Source organism: Electrona antarctica, assembly GCF_951216825.1.
Source record: "Electrona antarctica genome assembly, chromosome: 24".
Classification (NCBI taxonomy): domain Eukaryota; kingdom Metazoa; phylum Chordata; class Actinopteri; order Myctophiformes; family Myctophidae; genus Electrona; species Electrona antarctica.
The window spans coordinates 26,776,663-26,799,162 of NC_136803.1; the positions used below are offsets into that span (position 1 = coordinate 26,776,663).

The following is a 22,500-nucleotide window of genomic DNA, read 5'->3' on the forward strand; positions in this document are numbered from 1 at the left end:
AATAGCTAAATTATAACATAATGTTTAAAACACCAAAAGGGGTTCCCGCCCAAAATGGGTTAACTGTCCTTTTGCGCAGATCATGCAAACCTCAGCAAAAAGAAAAGGACAATATCGATGGCCTCCAACTGTACAGTACCAGAGCATGTCTGAAATAAATATCATATTTCACAGAAGTGAACCTTTCAAGCCTGTTTTCTCAACTCGCTGTTTTCTGCAAGACATTACTCTATAAGCCACATCTCCAAAACTGGAGATGTGGCTTATAGAGTAACAACCAATATGTCAATTTGAAGCTATGATTCCCTGCTTTCATTTGACATGAGAAAAAAACGAAAATTCAAAAAAATCCAATGGCAGTCGATCCTCGATTTGGCAGTGGATTTGGCCACAGTATTAGAGTCTGTGGCCATTAGTATATAGAGTCAGTCAGTTACCCACATAGTAAGTCAGCCCCAGACCTCAGGGCTGACCCATTGAACCTGACAAACACAGAAATGAGTGCTTTTTCCCCATTATCACACAGCCAGTCATTTTCCTGGGTGAGTTCACCGCAATCGCATTCCCCCATCGACTAACTGGACAGAAAAGTGGAAAGCTCTTACAACAGACAAAACAGAGGCAGGACTCTCATTAGGGCCAATTGTGCGATTTGATCTGTCAGTGAAAAGTTTTAATTAGTTCCATTTTCCATCACAGTAAAGTCCTGTGTTGAAAAAAGTGAACGTTCCTCTGTGAATTAATTTATGTTATTTAACCCATTTTGACCTGAGATCAGATTCTAAAAATGTCTTCTACATCCCGACAGTTTTCTGAAAAAGCTATGTTTCTATGTCAGTCGTTAGGGATTTTTCAAAAATAGCAGACCTACAAGCTCGTAGTGCGCCACTCGGTGGCGAGCGCGCCACCGCGCAAATTAAGGTCACTAATTTGTTGTTGACAGGATTCTTTTTACGTTCATCAACGCAACAAGTCATTTCATTCTCTCAAACTTGCCCCCTGGTTACTGAAAAGCATCAACACAGGGTAGTGAAAAGAAGTGGCAGTTGTCACCCAAAATGTGACAACTGCCACAATTTCTGTTTTCTAAAAGGGTTAGATTATATCCTGCCACATCACAGCAGTTTGATGAAAATCGCTTCAGAACCGTCACACAATGGAGTTGTGAGGAAACCAATTTGTTTCATTTGAAAGAGGTATGTCTTTTCTCTGCTTCCAACAAGGCGACTGTGAAACATGTTATCGTGGGAAAGATATCTTCTACTAGGAGAAGAGAAAGGTTATGTTGCGTCCATATGGCCTCATGAAGATGCGTGAGTGTGAGTTAACAGCCAACTAAATGTGCCAAATTGGAGGATTCTGTTTAAAGGTATATTCAGTGATTTCACTTAATTCAAATATCACTTATTTTTTGGATAATCCTCCCTACTATAAAATGTGACCATATAAGGAGTTCCTCCCTGTCCCCAGTGAGCCCCTGGGGTAAAAAAAAAACCCTAGTTTCGGTTTGGGCTTTGGGTGGCAAAGCCTTCATCCAATCAGGATGAGAGGGGCCTTCCACCAATCATGATCGAGTGGGGCGGGCCTTGGTGCACGTGCTGTTGGTCTGTTGTACTTCCCCGACTGTAGTGCGTGTGCATGTGCACATCTTGTTACGGGGGCAGACCAGTTTTTTTTCCAAATCACCAAAATCACTGAATGCTCCTAGTGTGGCTATACATTTTATGTTTTGTTACCAGCTGCTGTCTTGTTTGTAGTTTCTGTTATGAGAAGAAACATTTACAGTACGTAAACTTGATCTTAGTGGTATGCTAGTGCTGCTTCACAAAATTAGAAAATGTTTTATTGTAGGATAATTAACCCAGAAGTAGAGGAAGCGGTGTCATGGTCACATAATTATACTAGTATTGTAATAGTGTTTCCTTTGTTTTATATGGCCATGTATGTTTTCACAAATGAGGAGTTTGTGTGGGTGTCGGGTGAGAATGGGGCATTACAGTGAATGACTATATAAAATGTTTACACAATAGGCTCATTAATATAGATAAAACTAGTGCATAGCAAAATGTAAATACTATATAGAGGCTAAAAGGGCATACGTATAGGTAAATAAAATTTATCTTTGCACTTGTATTATGTGAACAAACTTATATAGACTTATAGTGCGTGTGTGTGTGTGTGTGTGTGTGTGCGTGCGTGCGTGCCTTTTTTTTCAAAGATTTGTTTTAGGCTTTTATTGATAGTTTCAAGTGAAGATAGACTGGAAAGAGGGTGAGCGAGAAGGGGAGAGACATGCAGCAAAGGTCGTCATGAACGGGACTCGAACACGCGACACGCTGTCATGTGGCATGCGCCTGCGGACCACTCGGCCAGCAGGCACCCGTGTGTGTATTGTCTTGGGCCAGTGAGAGCCGCAATAGGAAAGGAGCTGTTCTCGTGACATGAAAGAGGTGGATCTTTCTTATACTAAAAAGCAGACCTACAAGCTCGTATGAGCTTGTAGGTCTGCTATTTTTCAATAGCTAAAGTATAACATAATGCTTAGTTAAAACACCAAAAGGGCTTCCCGTACAGAATGGGTTAATTGGTTGCAGTACTAAGTTCCGACACGTGTTTTGGTCCGACGGTCATTAGAGCGTCAACCTAAACCATAACCGTCCGACCGTTGTTCCCGCATGTCGGACTAACGCTCCGTCGGAATTACGGAGCGTTCTAGCGTTCTAGTGTGACAGGACACAGTCCTGTCACACTAGAACCCAACCGACATTACATCACAGATGAGAGGGAAGTCGTCCAGAAGTCGTCCAACTTGATGGTACAATAATATTCAACCCATTTAGGCCTGACGTCGAAATTCTAAATCCTGACAGTTTTCTGAAATACCTCATGTTTCTCATGTCAGTGATAGTCAAAAATAGCAGACCTACAAGCTCGTAGCGCGCCACTTGGTGGCGCGCTACGAGCTTGTAGATCTGCTATTTTTCAATAGCTAAATTATAACATAATGTTTAAAACACCAACAGGGGTTCTTTAACCATATGATGAACCCTCGCATCGCTATTCTGGGCCATGTCATAAAAGGCGTAGCGAATCTACAAGGTCACAACGTGTGGCACTTGCGACGCGTTGTGAGCTTGTAGATCCGCTAGGTTTCCGTAAAGAGATTTGGTTTCCGAGGCAGGACAAAAAGGAGGAGAGCCACAAGACAGCTGGGATATCGCGGTCAAATATATGCGACCAGATTTGACTGAGGGACTGCCATTGGATGTTTTTAAATTTAGTTTTTTTCATGTCATGTGAAAGCAGGGAATCATAGCTTCAAATTGACATATTGGTTGGTCAGTTTGACCCACCAGAGATATGGCTTACAGAGTAATGTCTTGCAGAGAAACAGTGAGTTGAGAAAACAGGCTTGAAAGGTTCACTTCTGTGGACTCTAAAGGCCTATTCATAGTCTGGATTTTCGGTGGTGAGGTGACCACCACTGACCACCGGAGCTGAAATTACGTTGAGCGGTAAAAACAGAGAGAAGGGCTGGAGCGGTGGCGGTGGTTTGCTCTTCACCGCGGCTCGTGACGTTTTTCAGAGCTGCCAAAACGGTCTAACAAAGATACAAAAATACTTAACGGCTTCTGCGCCGTTCGCTGAGGTTTCCGTTGTCTCCTATTGCCGATATATGCTTCTTTAGAGACATATAACCATCACTCAAATAGCGCAGAAAGGACATATGCGAGGCCAAGTCCGTGTGTATCCCAGAATCACCATGTTGTGGGCGACAACTGAGAAGGGACCCTCCGTAAAAGGTAAACATCCAAATGTCAGAAACCTTTTACGAGGGTTCCGAGAGGGGCTACACGATGGCAGGCTCTCAGTCAAATCTGGTCACATATACACTAGGCTTGTAGGGCATGAAAGTGGTTGTGCCTAATTGATATACTGCGCGAGAGAACCCCTGTGAGCCACGGCTCTTCTTCTCTACATCATTTGGAACATCCTCAAAGGCTCCGAGGCCACTTGGCACTTTTATAACGCTGGGTCATTAACCGTCTCAAAGCTTTGATTGGTCGACTGGCCCGGGGGATATACAGAGCGCTCCGCGTTGCTCGAGGATATGAGAATTGAGAAATTAACCCATTTTGACACTGAGATCAGATTCTAAAAATATCTTCTACATCCTGACAGTTTTCTGAAAAAGCTATGTTTCTATGTCAGTGGTTCTTCGATTTTTCAAAAATAGCAGACCTACAAGCTCGTAGCGCGCCACTCGGTCTTCTAAATCCTGACAGTTTTATTAAAAACCCATGTTTCTATGTCAGTTGTTCTCAAAAATATTCATGTCAAGGAACCCCAAATATATATGACATTGCCCGCCGACCCCCATCTGAAAATATGTTGTCTCAGGGACCCTCCCAGTAGCAAAGATTTGAGTTAAAAACTCACTCTGAAAGAACATATATTCAAAGATTTCAGGCACATTTTCACGATTTTTCAAAAATAGCAGACCTACAAGCTTGTAGCGCGCCACTCGGTGGCGCGCTATGAGCTTGTAGATCTGCTATTTTTCAATAGCTAAAGCATAACATAATGCTAACACCAAAAGGGGTTCCCGCCCAAAATGGGTTAAGTTCTTGCCATGGACACGGAACACTTGTCACTGAGTATAAATGCCCATGGCTATGAGCGGGAGCTCGTCTCTAACCCCATTACGATCGGGAAAGCATCTGTCATTTTAGATTACAACCACTTTATCCATTCGTTTATACTTTGGCTATTCAAAAATAGCAGATATACAAGCTCGTATAGGGCATCACTTTGTGCCATGCTGTGAGCTTGTAGATCTGCTATTTTTAAAATGCGTGCAAATAATCTTAAAGGTAACATTTTTAAAAACGCACATTTTTGCTTCTGGGGGTCCGTGGAACAAACATATGGGGTCCGCCAAATACATAATGTTGGGGGTCCGTGACGTGGAACAATTTTTCAGAAAAAATTGTGGAATCTGTCTCAAGACTTAATGGGCTCCAATTTTGTCGCAGCCTTTACCCGCAGCGCGGCCCGCAATTCAGCTGCGGCCCGAAAATTACGAATATAGGAGCTTTCTCTGTCCCTTAATGGTATTTTCGTCACGCGTCACCCGCTATCTTTTTTGCCGACAACGGTATTTGCGCCTAGAGGTGTGGTCATGGGCGTGTTGGCACGCTTTCCCCTAAATTGCTATTTTGGTCAAACAAATTTGGGAAAGCGATAAACCGTATGCCAAATTAGTTTGGTAAAGAGCGGCGCGTACCGCGCCTCAATGGAGATGTCCGCGGAGTGCAGGGCAGGCTGCGTCATCTCTCCTTATTCTCCTATGCATCTCTTTGTAATTTTCCTATAATCAGCAGAAGTGAGTGCCTGCCACTTCCTTGTGTCCATTGTGTTTATATAATTGTATAGTCAAAGAAGTTATTTGTGCCAGGCGTGCGGTGTGCGCGATTCCATTTGCTCATTCAGTTCAGTTCATCACCCCATAGCAGCAAATGGGGTTTAATGATGTCTAAATCCGAACTTTCCTTTTCGCTTCATACCGTTCCGTAGAGACGGCCTACACACACAATCTATACAATCTATATACCAATATACATATACAGTAGGGCATTAAGCAACTAGTCGACTAGTTTACTAGTCGACTAGTTGATAAGAAAAAAAAAAAAAAGTTCATTTTTTTCCCCCCCCGATTTTGTAGGCCTCAATATCAGGTAGATTATAGTTATAGTCACCAATGTACACAGTTTTTAAATGTACAAATATTTATTTCCAAAATAAAAAACGTTTTTCTTTTTTTTTCAAACATAAAAGGTGGTTTAACAACTAGTCGACTAGTCGACTAGTAAACTAGGCAACTAGTCAACTAGTAAAAATGACTAGAAGTGAATGCCCTAATGGGGCAAGGGCAGCATAAGCTATGAAGCAATATAGCACTAACGGGCAACGCATAAGGGATCTATTAAAGGCAATGGGACGTGGACTGGTGATTGGTCTAATTGTGTAACGCCCAAACCACACCTATGCATAATATAACGGGTAACGGAGGTGTTTAAGGGATTTAGACAGGTAACCAAAATACCAACTTTAGTGGGGGAACACCCTTTCCCCACTCCTAAAACCCCAAATAGTGGCTTTAGGAAGATGAGACAAAAATGGAGCCCAATGAGTTAAAGGCTTACTTAGCTGTGTGTCGCACACCAAAAAGAGCCAATTTACAAGCTCCCGACCCATCGCGATGCGTTGAATTGCGAGCTTGTACATCGGCTATTTCCGGCGCGCGGCATTATGTGGCAGAGTATAAATCACCTCTGTTACACAATTTACGAACTAGGCTTCAGTCTCAGCTGATCTGAGGATACCGATGACTCAGCGACCTTCTTGGCTAGCGGGCCTGCCTTGAAAAGCAACTGCCTCGTTTATCTTAAGACAGCGAGGTAAACGAGCTGAAGCCTTAGCGGAGCAGGTTTTTTTTTTTATGTTTTAATGTTTTTTTTAACCCATTTTGACCTGAGATCAGATTCTAAAAATGTCTTCTACATCCTGACAGTTTTCTGAAAAAGCTATGTTTCTATGTCATGTCGTTCTTCGATTTTTCAAAAATAGCAGACCTACAAGCTTGTAGCGGTGGCTTTTCTTGCGGCTTTCGCCTTTATTTTATATTTTTTATAGAGGGACAGACAGTAGGCTGACAGGAAATGGGAGAGAGAGATGGGGGAGTGACATGCAGTGCAGGCACACTGCTAGGCTCGGGCTATACCGGCCAAGGTGCCTGGACCGCTGAGCCACGGCCCAGGCCAATACTTTTGTACTTTTAGTCAAGTACATTTTGAATTGCTGTAGGTATAGACAGTCTTACCTGTAAGTCTGTTTTCATCAGCGATGCTCCTGCTTCTACTAGGTAGTGACAAATGGTCCTCTGGCACATGGAGGCTGCCCTGTGCAACACAGTCTCTCCACTACACACGCGCACGCACACACACGCACACACACACACACACACACACACACACACACACACACACACACGCACGCACACGCACACGCACACACACACACACAGTTAGTGGCATATTGTACATAGTACTTCACATTGTGTACTCACAGCCTTGTATGTTATGTTAACAATAATAATAATATAATAATAATAATATAGATAATAATCTTACTGTTGTGTTTCCGTGACGTCAAGCAAATCACTTGGAGCTGGCAGAGACGGGCAGGACAAACAGACAGACAGACAGACAGACAGACAGTTGCTTAATCAATTCAACACTGGCATCCCAAATATTTGGTAATTTATTTTGCAACAATAGCGGATTTCTGGGCTAAGTGGGTAACAAACCAGCAGTGGAGTTAAACTTTACAACTTATAAATATAACCTTGAGGCAGGAGTGAGGAATTAACCCATTCAGTACGGGAAACCCTTTTGGTGTTTTAAGCATTATGTTATGCTTTAGCTATTGAAAAATAGCAGACCTACAAGCTCATAGCGCGGCACCGAGTGGCGAGCTTGTACGTAGGTCTGCTATTTTTTGAAAAATCTTGAAAATGTGGCGCAAATCTTTGAATATATATTCTTTCAGGGCAAATGTTTTTAACTCAAATCTTTGCTTCTGGGGAGGTCCCTGGAACAGATGGGGGTCGGTGGCCAATTACATATGATTTTTGGGGTCCTTGACATGAAATTTTGAGCACTGATATAGAAACATAGGTATTTCAGAAAACTGTCAGGCCTAAATGGGTTAATTGCCAGCATTGGATGGAGATAATAAGGTGGTAAGGTGGTCACCATTGTCCAGAATGTAGCGCACCGTCTCCTTGCTTCCTGTGTCGACGGCGTGGTGCAAGAGACTGCGCCCCGATTGGTCCAAGGCCGTCAAGTCCGCCCCCTTCAGGTGTAGCTCCCGCAGCTGTATGGCAGGGAAGGAACAGGTCACACAATGTGTCATTTTAGATTTGAGCTAAAAAAAAAGCTATATTTTATACTTTGGCTATTCAAAGTAGCAGATATACAAGCTCATAGCACGTCACTTCGCGCCATGCTATGAGCTCGTGGATCTGCTATTTTTGAGGGGCACCAGCCCCTCCTATATTCAGCTATTACTGTACATTTTCGTCTTACACAAACATTAAATTCCCATTGACAATGAATGGAGAATTGACGTCATATGGAGGACGAGCAAAATGGGCGTAGTGTCTATTTCTGTCCTACACAAATATTTAATTCCCTTTGACAATGAATGGACAATTTTAACCTCACTCATAGTGCATATTTTACGACATGATGATGTACGATGATAAGAGCGCCCACTTCACACACACTTGAACATTTACAAATCTTTGAAGATATTCTTTTGAAGCGAACATTTTTAATTCAAAGCTTTGCTTCTGGGCAGTCCCTGGAACAAAATATTATGAGATGGAGGTCCGCGGCCAAATGCATAGGCCTATAATTGTGGGGGTCCTTTGACATGAAAAGGTTTGAGAACCACTGATATACAGTCTAGGACATAGGTTTTCAGAAAACTCTAAGGATTTAGAAGGTATTTGTAGTGGGCCGCGAGGGAATATTATTGCAAGTGGGCCTACAAATAATTGGCAAAACAATGATACACTGTAACATAAAAAAAAAAACACCCGTGTGAACTGAGTGGTGCAGTGACGTCACACACTAACCATAGCAACCATGCTCATCTGTACATGGCCCCACGTACAGGCACGGGTACAGACAAAGCTGGTTATTGGAGTGGTTTGCACCACTCAAAAAACATATTTGTTTTCATAGTGATACCGTACCAATAAATTAGAACTTAAAGTATTCAAAGGTTAATTCCATTGATCCAAGCCAGAAGATAATCGATTGATTCATATCGTTCAGTCGGGATTTTTCCAAGACGACCCTGATCCAGAAGAGGCTGATAACCGCTGGCCTAATGCATATATTATACATCACACGGCCACAGGCCAGCGGCTACAGACAGACAGAGGCAGTCTGGGAATCGAGAATGGTTGCCGGTTCAAAAGCCAGTCTCGGTGCCCCTGAGCCTAGTCCATCCACTGGGTTAAGCCATTCTGGGCGGGAACCCCTTTTAGTGTTTTAAAGCATTGTTATACTTTACGTATTGAAAAATAGCAGATCTACAAGCTCATAGCGCGCCACCGAGTGGCGCTTGTAGGTCTGCTATTTTTGAAAAATCGTGAAAAATGTGCCTCAAATCTTTGAATATATATTATAACAGAGTGAACATTTTAACTAAAATCTTTGCTTCTGAGGGAGGTCCCTGGAACAACATATTTTCAGATGGGGGGGCGGAGGCATATTAGTGATATTACATATAATTGTTGTGGTCCTTGACATGAAATATTGAGCACCACTGAGAAAACTGTCAGGATTTTGAAGACATTCGACGTCAGGCCTAAATGGGTTAAGCAGTAAAAGTAATTTCCCCTACCGCCAAGGGGAACAGTAAATACTCCCTCTGCCATAACGGGAACTGGAATTGTAGTCAATACTTTCCATGAGAGAGTCTCGGGTCAAGAAGGGTGGCGTATTGAGCTTTAACCCATTCAGGCCTGACGTCGAAATTTAAAAAATGTCTTTAAAAAAAAAAAAAAGATCTGAAAAACCTCATGTTTCTGTTTCAGTGGTGCTCAATATTTCATGTCAAGGACCCCAAAAAAATATATGTATTTGGCCACCGACCCCCATCTGAAAATATGTTGTTCCAGGAACCCCTCAGAAGCAAAGATTTGAGTTAAAAACGTTCGCTCTGAAAGAATATACATTCAAAGATTTGCGCCACATTTTCAAGATTTTTCAAAAATAGCAGACCTACAAGCTCGTAGCGCACCACTCAGTGGCGCGCTATGAGCTTTTAGATCTGCTATTTTTCAATAGCTAAAGTATAACATAATGCTTTAAAACACCAAAAGGGGTTCCCGCCCAAAATGGGTTAATTACCGTCCCTTGGGGGGTCTCCATTCAAAAGCAAACTTCAACATACTAAAATAAATAATGATTATCAAAATGCCTGCACAGCCGTTTTTTTTCTCCGGACAAAACTTTGGAACGAAGGAAGTGCTTGCAACTATCGATTATTGGTTTTGCCGTACGGTGATGTGAACCGATTGATTTTTATTGTCGATTATATCAATTAGTCTGATCGGCCACTTAAAACACATTTTGTGCCCAAGACGTTTGTGGACGTCTTTGGTATTACCGCACGGGCAGAGCCCAAGACGTCTGTGGACGTCTTTGAAAAAAATATATATATATATTTTATGCAGATTGTGGCCTCTTGATGTGTCACAGAGACAAAATATTTTTGGGAGCCTTTTACTCATTGTTGGCTCACTCACCAGCTTGTGGTCCTTGCTCTGCACGCACTCCACCAGCGTCTGAATACCAAAAAAATTAATATAAAAAAGGTCATTAAAATTTCGACATATTATTGCTTATAGCAGCTTTAAGCCTCATTTTATACGTTGTCGTGCAAAAACAACGGAAACATCACGACGCAACGGCTATTTATTACGCACAGTAAACATGATTAACCCCCTTATGGCCCTTGACGTAATTGACGTAATGAAATCAATAAATCCCTTATGGCCACTGACGTAATGGACGTAATCGATTGATTCCCAATAATCGGGAGCTTATTGTCCTTACTTACTTCCTTTACTTCCTAAAACGCGTGCACGGTCGATCACACACGCGCGTGATCGCGCATGCATCGCTGCGTAAAATGCGATGTTTTGGGCTTGATTAGAGCTTAATTTGACTTAGTTATGAAAAATACGATGATAGCTTAGCATTCCGGACATCTGATGATGTTGCACAGTAGCAAAGATACTACCGGATATTTTGATCCAAACCGGAAGTGGTCATCGTTCACTCGCTCTCTTTGGTCAGAATCGGCAAAATGGTGACGTTACCGCCACCATCAGGACTGATTGTCCCAATACTATAGTCTTGCCCCGTCAAAATGAGATATAGTGTGTATATCGCGGATTTTTCTATTGGCATTAAAATGACAAATTAAACATATGAATAATGCTGGCTGAAGGCACAATCCACTGTTAATTAGGCACGGCCACAAGAGGGTAAAGATACGTTATAATTCATTAAATCGATTACAGTTTCGATTAACCGTCGTAGAGAGGTCGAGCCGGGTTCTCACCACTCACACTCACCAGCTTGTGGTCCTTGGTCTGCACACACTCCACCAGCATCTCTGGAGACACTGAGACAGACAGACAGACAGACAGACAGACAGACAGACAGGCAGACAGACAGACAGACAGACAGACAGACAGACAGACAGACAGACAGACAGACAGACAGACAGACAGACAGGCAGACAGACAGACAGACGCAGACCGTTAAATATGAAGACAACAAAAAAAAAATCTATGCAAATGGATAACGTATCCTTTACAAAAGAATAGCCCCGTGTCTTTTCCGTCCCTCGAGGGCGTACAATAAATTGGGTTTATAGTATCGGACTCGGGGGCCTGGTCTTTTATTATACCTCATTAAGACGTAGTTCAATGTTATTGATCCGCGGAGGCTTCATTGAGCCCCCGAAGGGCCCTTCACACTAATCACTGTAACGATAATAAAGATATTGTTTTAAAAAGGGTCCACACCACAACTATAACAACAACAACAAAAAAGACAATGGTTGAACAATATAGTTAAAGTTATCATCATGGCTCTGGTGCTTGGTGTGAGGCTGTGAGCCGCCCTAAATCGATTACATTTCTAAAGTTGTCTTTGGCCCATGCATGTTTTATAACACTAATAACAATATTTGACTCTGCTACTAACATGCAATGACATCTCGATTAGCACTTTAGCAGCACAGGAATCAGTTCCCCAATCGGTTTGCGAACCGCAGGTGAACGAGGACTTAAAATAAATCACGCCGGGGCGACAAAGCATGGACAGCATGCCGATGCAAAAGGTCGGAGTTCACATTCGTTGAACTCTGACCCCGTGGTGGAACTCAAGACATCCCGCGCCGTCGGTTTTGTTGCCGAGTCATTGATTCTGGCGGCCGGGCCGCGATCCTCCACTGTGTGTGGAGATCACACACAACGGTTTCTCAATGTCGGGTTGGCGGGGGGGAACCGCCCAGGGGACCAAATAAGACTCTCAGGGGCCGCCCGCGTCCACCGAGAAAAGGCCTTTTGAGCTGAGAAGCGCCGTTTGATTACCATGTGCACAGAGTCAGACCACAGGGCTCGCACACAGCGCGATGCCTGCACTGTTCCCACCTTTCAACCATCAAGACAGACAGTAGACATCTTTAAATCTCAACTCAAGACTCACCTCTTCACTCTTGCTTTTAGTTGAGTTTTAACCCATTTTGACCTGAGATCAGATTCTAAAAATGTCTTCTACATCCTGACAGTTTTCTGAAAAAGCTATGTTTCTATGTCAGTCGTTCTTCGATTTTCAAAAATAGCAGACCTACAAGCTCGTAGCGCGCACTATGAGCTTGGGGGGGGGGGGGGGGGGGGGATTTGCACCACTCAGTTCACACGGGTGTGATTTTTTTCATACCACAACATTATAAATGGATAAAAAATGATTGTGATGCCATAATATGGTAACGTTAATTACCATAATATTATTAACCCCAATTCCCACTTTGAGAAGCACCTGGACTAATGCATTATGAAATTAGGTGCCTTCGGCTTGAAATGAGAACGGTTGAGACAGGCCTGCTGCTCAGAGAGAGACAGGAACATGTAAGCAATTTGATGTTCAACAAGAAAGCTTGACAGGCCTCAATGTCGCCACTGTCATGTTGCCAGGAGACATTTTAGCCAATGCTGTACATTTAATACAAAATACACAGTACTTTAAGTGATTCATGCATGATTGACCAGGCAGCATATAAAGTAATTAATCGACCCCACCTTTACACGATCCAATAATATGAGTGAAATGAATACTGGACGTTTTTGCCTTACATAGGATGTTAAGGGTATGGTCACATATTATGCTAATAACTCAATTTCCCCCGGGAGTTGAATTTCAAACTTTTAGTACAAGTTATTAGACACCTTTAGAAACACATTGGTGAAGAAATGTCTTGGTAACGATTTAGTTCCCAGATTTTCATAGATTTCTCTTACTATGAAGGATCAGACCCAATAACAGGACGTGGCAAGCATGTGTTTAGCAATGAACTTCTGTTCAATTAATAATTAATGTCTCAACCAGTGTTGTTTTAAACTAAATGGATACTAAGACTTAATATACTGACAATTTCGTCGACAAATAAAAACTAGACTAAAATGTCCGGAAGGGACTAGTGGACAAGAGTTATTTTACACTTGGTTGCATGCTGAAAATAGCAGATCTACAAGCTCACAACGCGTCGCAGCGCGACGCGTTGTGTGCTTGTAGATCGGCTATTTTCAGCGGCTATTTTCGGCTATTTTCAAGTGTAAAACCAAGTGTAAAACCAGTCATTACGACGGCATCAAGGCCCGCCAAAAAACATTTTAGTCGACCTAAATCAACTGTAGTTTTAGTCGACTAAAATCGTATGATATTTAGTCGACTAAAACTAGAGTAAGACTAAAACATTCCAGGTGACTAAAATGTGACTAAAACTAAATTAAAACTATTCAAGAGACTATTATGACTAAAACTAAAATGGCCAAAAACAACACTGGTCTCAACCAACTGTTGTCTGGGTGCCATTTGTAACCTGGTGTGTATGCCCCGCTATCTCGGGTGTGCCTGCCTGTCCTGTCCCAGGGGCAAAGGCTGCTTCTAGGGCCTCACTCAGACCTTTACAACAGATTGCTGTATGCTTGCTGTATACAAAGGGTGTGACACAGCTTGCCCCAATGCATTTCCAATGGGAGTCACATGGTCTGACACAACACTTGTGTTGTATGAGGGGGAGGGGCGCAGTCGAAACACAGCCGAAAGCCATACAACAGCTTGTAGTCCAAAATGTAGTCCTCAAACCATGTGACTTCCATTGGAAATGCATTGGGGCGGCCATGACACTCACAGCATTCATACAACTGTGCAATGCTGCAAAGGTCTGAGTGAGGCCTAAAGCATCAAAGCACATCAAAGCTGAGGTAGACTGCATGGACCAGGACCACGTATATGATATTACATATGTAAAATGCAAACTTGGTCAGGGGATGTGAAAACGAACTCCCTGAATACAAACGTATAGCGTATAGCTATAACAAAAGGAAATGGTGAGAACTGTAACGAAAGGTAAAGGTGAATATATACTGCAACTAACCCTAAAATAATGCTAATGAGTAGAATGATGAGGATGTATCAGGAAAAACAAAACATAATTGAACATGTGAGGGTGAGGCTGAAAATAAAGGCAGTCTCTGTCTTTACGACATAGCAGAGTATTTATATTTCTACATTGTGGAAATTGCTACTTTCACCACTGCAACATTGACTGCGTGCAATGTTGCTAGTGTCTGTATTTGTGACAAAATGGAATTTGAAGGAGGGACTGCCATTGGATTTCTTTTTTAATTTTCGTTTTTCTTTGTCATATGAAAGCAGGGAATCATAGCTTCAGATTGACATATTGGTTGTTCAGTTTGGAGATATGGCTTATAGAGTAATGTCTTGCAGAGAAACAGCGAGTTGAGAAAACAGGCTTGAAAGGTTCACTTCTGTGGTCTCTAACATTACACCAATTTATTTCATATTTACATATTTCAGCTCTGACATTTATTTGAGACATGCTCTGGTATGTGAAAAGTCTGCCTGTGCTATTAACTCATTTTGGATTAAAAAAATAATAATAATCAGTTGTTCTCCTCTGGTGAAAAGCTGCAGGCTGCACGATGGATGGCAGCCCCACAGTCATGGTCACATTTGTTTGCACGGAACAATATAGACCTTGGTCATTGTCTTCTCCTCTGACAGGACGACAATGACAATAATGCTGCTGGTAGCGGTGCTAAGAGACAGTGAAACACGTGGAACATCATGCAAGTGGTGGAAAGTAACTAAGAACTTTTACTTAAGTACTGTACTTAAGTACAATTTTGAGGTATTTGTACTTTACTTGAGTATTTCCAATTTCCAAGACTTGTACTTCTACTCCACTACATCTCAGAGGCAACATTTGTACTTTTACTCCACTACAATTATTTGAAAACTTTAGCTACTTTAGTTACTTTGGAGTTTTTTTGATTAGAAAACATACATTAACCACTTCAACCCTATACATTTCGGCCATTTGAAAATGGCCGATCTACAAGCTCACAATGCGTCGCAACACAACGCATTGTGAGCTTGTAGATCTGCTATTTTCAAAAGATTTTGTACACATTTTGAACTTGTGAAATGGGACTGCTGTACTTTTACTTTTAGTACTTTAAGTACATTTTGATGCCGATACTTTTACTTGTAACGAAGTAGTTCTAAATTGCAGTATTGGTACTTTTACTTAAGTAAGACAATTGAGTACTTTTTCCACCAATGCCTCTGACCACCTCACCACTGTGGTTCTCAAACCTTTCCACGGACCATCAAGTGAATAATGTATTTGGCCACGGACCCCCATCTGAGACATTGTGACAGGGACTACTATACAAGATTTGTTGTCGTAAAAAGATATTCCCAATAAAAAAAAATAAAAAAAAATCAAGATTGTTTTGAAAATAGCACATACAAACTCAAGAATAAAAAAATATCTATGGTTAAACTGATGTCGATGCTAAATTAACTAGTTTCAGCTGCGGGGACCCCTGGAGACCCCCTGAAGGACCCCACTTTGAGAACCACTGATTCAGAGAAGACTGATGGAATGGAAGGGCAGAAAGGGGGACGAAACATGCCACAGGTCTGTGGAATCAAACCTACAGTAGCTGGAGCTATTATTGTTTCATAAAGTGAGTTGCAAGCGCCTGCTTTTTTTCTACGTCGTCTGTTTTAAAACCATTCTGTACGAGAACCCCTTTTGGTGTTTTAACTAAGCATTATGTTACACTTTAGCTATTGAAAAATAGCAGATCTACAAGCTCATAGCGCGCCACCGAGTGGCGCGCTACGAGCTTGTAGGTCTGCTATTTTTGAAAGATCGTGAAAATGTGGCACAAATCTTTGAATGTATATATTCTTTCAGAATACTTATTTTTTTATTTCGACGTCAGGCCTCAGTTTGGCTCATATCAGCACCATGAATGGAGGATGATGTGCGTTACATATCTTATTCTGAGATATATTGTTTGCCAGGTTTCATTTGGGGGGGGGTCCATGCCTATGTGCTCTGCTCAATCATTTCCATGTCCGGGGGGATATGCTTTACCCCTGCTTCTCGTCAGACAGAAGTCAATACAAGCCTTTCCTTTTGGGAATACCAACCAATATGTTTGATATTTATGTTTGATTAACCCTGGTATCCCTATTTTTCAAATACCCCCCGAGTCCCAACCCTAGGCCAGAATATTGATGATATTCAATTCTAATATATCATCTTCTTTTTCCTTTCGGCTGTTTCGGGGGTCGCCGCAGGTCGCCACAGCGAATCATCTGCTTCCATCTCACCCTGTTCTCTTGCCTCCTCTTCTTCTCACACCAACCCACTCCCCGTGTCCACTAGCTATACATCCTTCTCACACCAACCCACTCCCCATGTCCACTAGCTATACATCCTTCTCACACCAACCCACTCCCCGTGTCCACTAGCTATACATCCTTCTCACACCAACCCACTCCCCGTGTCCACTAGCTATACATCCTTTTCACACCAACCCACTCCCCGTGTCCACTAGCTATACATCCTTCTCACACCAACCCACTCCCCGTGTCCACTAGCTATACATCCTTCTCACACCAACCCACTCCCCATGTCCACTAGCTATACATCCTTTTCACACCAACCCACTCCCCGTGTCCACTAGCTATACATCCTTTTCACACCAACCCACTCCCCATGTCCACTAGCTACATCCTTAAATCTCCTCTTTGGTCCTCCCCTTGGCCTCCTGCCCTCAGCACCATCCTTCTACCGATATACTCACCAGAGTAATCTAGTAAGAGAGTAATGACACTCCTGTTGACTCGCATTGTAAGGCCTCACTCAGACCTTTACTGCATTGCTGCATGCTTGTTGGATGAATGTTGTGTAGTGTCATGGCCGCCCCAATGCATTTCCAATGGGAGTCACATGGTTTGACACAACATTTGTGTTGTATGAGGGGGAGGGGCGCAGTCGAAACACAGCCGAAAGCCATACAACAGTTTGTAGTCCAAAATGTGGACTACAAACCATGTGACTTCCATTGGAAATGCATTGGGGCGGCCATGACACTACACGGCCATGACACTACACAACACACAACATGCAGTAAAGGTCTGAGTGAGGCCTAACAATGGAATGCGGAAGTGCTCATTCTATCTCAATGGAATAGTTACAGCCATAGGAGCAATGTTTGGAACTATCGCCCATAGGCTATAGTTATACCCGCTTTGCGGCGAAATCAAAGCGTGTCACCACTCTCTTACTAGATTACTCTGATACTCACTAGCTCAGCCTGGCCTCTCTATAGCTTTATCTCCAAAACATCTAACATGGGCTGTCCATAATAATTAAATCTAAAATTATAAAACATACAAAAAAAACAAAAAAAACACAAAAAAACACACAACTCATCAGCGTTTCTTTTTGTTTTTTTGTACAATTCATTCATTCAGCCCCACACGGGATATCAAGGGTGCGTTCGGAAATGTTTGTTGCTGAGTGTGGTGGGCGGTGACGTCACAGTGTGCCTTATTTACGAACGACCACAGCTGTGACGCATTCACACTGCCGACACCGGACAACCCCAGCTTCAGGGTTAGGGTCGCTCAGTGCGGGCACTCGGCGCACAGCACCCGGTGCGCAGCGCACTGGATTTTCGAACGACAACGCACCGAGTGCACTGAATAAACGAACGACAAGAGAGCACACCAGTGCGTTCAGGGCGCATTTCCGAACGCACCCCATGTATCATTGTGTATGAATGTTTCATGTGCACCAGCTGTTTGTGTTTGCATCGGTGTGTGTGTGTGTGTGTGTGTGTGTGTGTGTGTGTGTGTGTGTGTGTGTGTGTGTGTGTGTACTGTCACACCCTGTCAGAGTGTCGGGAGCAGCGGCTCTCTCTCTGTCCCAGTTTTTTTTGGCTGCCGCAAAGCGGATCGTTTCCTTGGGTGTTTTTCAGGACATCCACACAAAGGTAAAACCCCATGCATTGTCAGTGTTGGCTAACGTTACCTTTAGCAGTAATTCGTTAAACTACCGGATTACGGCCATTTTTACGTTACAGAATTACCTACTTAGGCCCATTTAGGCCTGACCTCAAAATTATTATTTTTTTTCTAAATCCTCCAGTTTTCTGAAATAAATATTTTTACGATTTTTCAAAAATTGCAGACCTACAAGCTCGTAGTGCGCCACTCGGTGGCACTATGAGGTGGCGGAAACCCCCCATGTCCATAACACTGTTACTTTTTTAGGATTCAAATTTCAAAAGTAGCCGATCTACTTGGCTTCACGCCTGCGTTTTGAGCTTGCAGATCTGCTACTTTTGGTGCTTTTGTGTAAAACGCATGTAGTATGATGATCAAGCAGGGCGCTCATTTACGACAAAAAGAGCCTGCCAATCGCGCAAATTACAGCTTTTCACCAGAGGAGAAAAACTTTTTTTTTTCTCCTTTTTTTCAAAATGAGTTAATAGCACAGGCAGACTCTTCACATACTAGAGCATGTCTGAAATAAGTGTCAGAGCTGAAATCGACATGTAAATATGAAATAAATGCTTAAACATGTAGCTAGGTGTAATGTTAGAGTCCACAGAAGTGAACCTTTCAAGCCTGTTTTCTCAACTCGCTGTTTTCTGCAAGACATTACTCTATAAGCCACATCTCCAAAACTGCTGGGTACAACCAATATGTCAATTTGAAGCTATGATTCACTGCTTTCATATGACATGAAAAAACGAAAATTCAAAAAAATCCAATGGCAGTCCCTCAGTCAAATGTAGTCACAGTAAGAGGTTTCTGCCCGACAGCAATAACATAATAAGATCTATGAGTGGTGGAAAGGGAGGACTAATTAAATATCCTGCACGGGATTGGAAATGCAAAATCATTCTACACAAGCATAAATGAGTCGTGTCCCGTCATCGGCTGTGGGATAATGGAGACTCATGTGTTTCCATGCCGTCAGCCAAAGCAATAAAGCAGACAGTAAGCACATCGCTGGTGTTTTGCAGCAGGGACAGAGAGTCGGTCAGTTACACACTGTGTGGTTCTTAAACCATTTATAGGCCTGATGTTGAAATAAAAATCACACCCGTGTGAACTGAGTGGTGTAAGGTTTTATATAGCATGATCAGCTGTGGTCTGACGTAATGTCTGACGTAATGAAATCACACCCGGGTGAACTGATCAGGCTATTATATAGCCTGATCAGCTCTGATCTGACGTAATGAAATCACACCCGGATGTGATTTCACAACTGGCTTTTTTTGTGCAGAAAAAATGAGCATGGTTGCTACGGTCATCCAGTTCACCCGGTTGTGATTTAATTACGTCAGAAATTATTTTGAACATAGCAACCATGCTCATTTTTTCTGCACAAAAAAGCCAGTTGTAGGAGTGGTTTACACCACTCAAAAAAAAAAAAGTCTTCTAAATCCTGAAAGTTTTCTGAAATACCTATGTTTCTTTTTTCTTTTTTATCCCACGATTTTTGTAACCCATTTTTCACCCCTGTGTCAATTATCTAATGTGATCCTGGGCTCTACACACCCTCCGCCAACCTAGTCCACATATATGGGGGACATGGGGAGAGCAACGGACTTGAACTCATGCTTCCTTCATGGCTGAATGTCCAAGTTGCTCCTTTGCACCTGACAGGGGGGAGTTTCCCTGGTTGGACGTAGCACGTGGAAGGAACACGTTATTCCGACCAGTTCCTTTCCTTTGAAATACCTATGTTTCTATATCAGTAGGTGCTCAATATTTCATGTCAAGCACCCACTAACCCAAAAAATAATATGTAATTTGCCACCGACCCCCATCTGAAAATATGTTGTTCCAGGGAGCAACATATTTGAGTTAAAAACGTTCGCTCCGAAATAAAATATATTCAAAGATTTGCGCCACACACGATTTTTCTAAAATAGCAGACCTACAAGCTCGTAGCGTGGCACTCGGTGCCGCGCTATGAGCTTGTAGATCTGCTATTTTTCAATAGCTAAAGCATAATGCTTGAAACACCAAAAGGGGTTAAAGTGAGGTCTGGGTCCTTAAGAGCGCATCTCCAGCAAAAACAAATATATATATAGCATCAAATATATGAACCACTTTATTCCAATTTAAAAATAGCCGATCAATAAAGATCACGGAGCTTGTATAGGTAGGTCTGCCATTTCTGAAAATGTTAAAAAAATAAATTATGACTAAAACTAAGTTTAATGAATGAAAGTTTAATGAAGTTTGATGAATGAATAAATGAAAGTATGACTAAAGTAAATCAACCTTTGCTGTCAAAATTAACACTGCTTTGAAAAGGCAGCGAGTTCGGAGGACTCTGGCCCTGACAGAAGTGGATCCAGGTGGTGCTTTGTGGCATAAAACCCCTGTGGGGACAGACTCGTGTGAACCGTCTGGGAGCTTGGCCAACGCAAACGGAGCAGCACGTCCGACGTTGTCAGGACCGGAAAAATGAAAAACCAATACATCATAGGAAAGAAAACAGCCTTTTGTGTCAGCCCTCGCCATCATCATAGCTACCGTCGTCACCTCTCTATCCCCGTGCAACACGGAAAAACAGGGGCATTCGGGGCCAAAAGATGAAATGTGACAAAAATGCAGTAGAAGTCATAGTAGCGGTGGTGGAAAAAGTACTCGATTGTTTTACTTAAGTAAAAGTACCAATACTACAATTTAGAACTACTTCGTTACAAGTAAAAGTACGGAATTGAAAATGTACTTGAGTAAAAGTACAAAAGTATCGGCATCAAAATGTACTTAAAGTACTAAGAGTAAAAGTATTCATATTGCAGAATGTCCCATTTCACAAGTCTATTGAAAATAGCAGATCTACAAGCTCACAATGCGTCACATTGGTTACTGGTTAATGTATGTTTTCTAATCAAAATGAAAATATCCAAAGTAACTAGTAACTAAAGTTTTCAAATAATTGTAGTGGAGTAAAAGTAAAAATGTTGGCTCTGAGATGTAGTGGAGTAGAAGTAAAAGTACTGGAAATTGGAAATACTCAAGTAAAGTACAAATACCTCAAAATTGTACTTAAGTAAAAGTACTTAGTTACTTTCCACCACTGAATAGTAGCAATAGCACACTGTAGGAATACTCTACTTAAAGGCCGATATTCCAAATTGCGTAAAAGTACGCAAAAATAACGCAAAAAAAAAGTAGGTATTGGCATCAAGATATACTTACCAAAGTAAAAGTACAAAAAGAGAGAGATGGAAAAACCTTTTGTGTGAAAATAGCAGATCTCACAACACGCTCGTAGATCAGCTATTTTCTATAACATGTGCTTAACCCATTCTGGATGGGAACCCGTTTTGGTGTTTTAACTAAGCATTATGTTATAATTTAGCTATTGAAAAATAGCAGATCTACAAGCTCATAGCGCGCCACCGAGTGGCGCGCTACGAGCTTGCAGGTCTGCTATTTTTGAAAAATCGTGAAAATGTGGCACAAATCTTTGAATATATATTCTTTCAGAAGACGTTTTATTTATTTCGACGTCGGGCCTATAAATGGGTTAAGTGACTAATCTAAGTTTTCTATTAATCCAAATCCGAAAAAGTAACTATTAACAAAAAGCAGTACAGTCAAATAATTGTAGTGGGAGCACAATATCTGCTTCAGAGATGTAGCATAAAGTACGTCGAGGCTGTATACTCTGGCTCGGTACTTGAGTAAATGTACTCGGTTTACATGTCCGCCACCGATATACGACGTGACAAACATGATGTCATTATGGTCTGGGCTGCGCTGGTTGAGCTGTGAACATCCATGGAGACAGACCAGACCGCCACATGAATACTGAATTAGTTTGACCTCAATACACTCTTTGTGAATCTCTGTCTGTTTCTCTTCCAATAGTCGAGGCCTAATCCAATTACGTTAGGCTGTGTGTGTGCGTGTGTGCGTGCGCGCATGTTCATGCCCATGCGCGCACGCCGCACACACACACACACACACACACACACACACACACACACACACACACACACACACACACACACACACACACACACACACACACACACACACACACACACACACACACACACACACACACACACACACACACACACACACACGCGTTAATATACTGTGAAATCCTTCTAAGAGGTTTTATGGCTGCAAGACAAGAGAGAAACAAACGTGCGCTGTCTCACGCGCACGCACTAAACAAACGCGGATACACGCG

The 22,500-nt window shown here is 42.3% G+C and overlaps 1 protein-coding gene across 1 annotated transcript in view; it reads right to left on the reverse strand.

Moving 5' to 3' along the window:
* The window catches only part of dgkza (diacylglycerol kinase, zeta a), a 216,442-nt gene that overhangs the window by 4,964 nt on the left and 188,978 nt on the right, over positions 1-22,500 (reverse strand). Inside the window, exons 22-26 of the mRNA XM_079495900.1 lie at positions 11,222-11,271; positions 10,388-10,426; positions 7,818-7,938; positions 7,194-7,230; positions 6,884-6,983 (exon numbers count right to left, since the gene is read on the reverse strand). Of these exons, the coding sequence (XP_079352026.1) occupies positions 6,884-6,983; positions 7,194-7,230; positions 7,818-7,938; positions 10,388-10,426; positions 11,222-11,271 (347 nt within the window). The remainder of the gene's footprint in view (positions 1-6,883; positions 6,984-7,193; positions 7,231-7,817; positions 7,939-10,387; positions 10,427-11,221; positions 11,272-22,500) is intronic.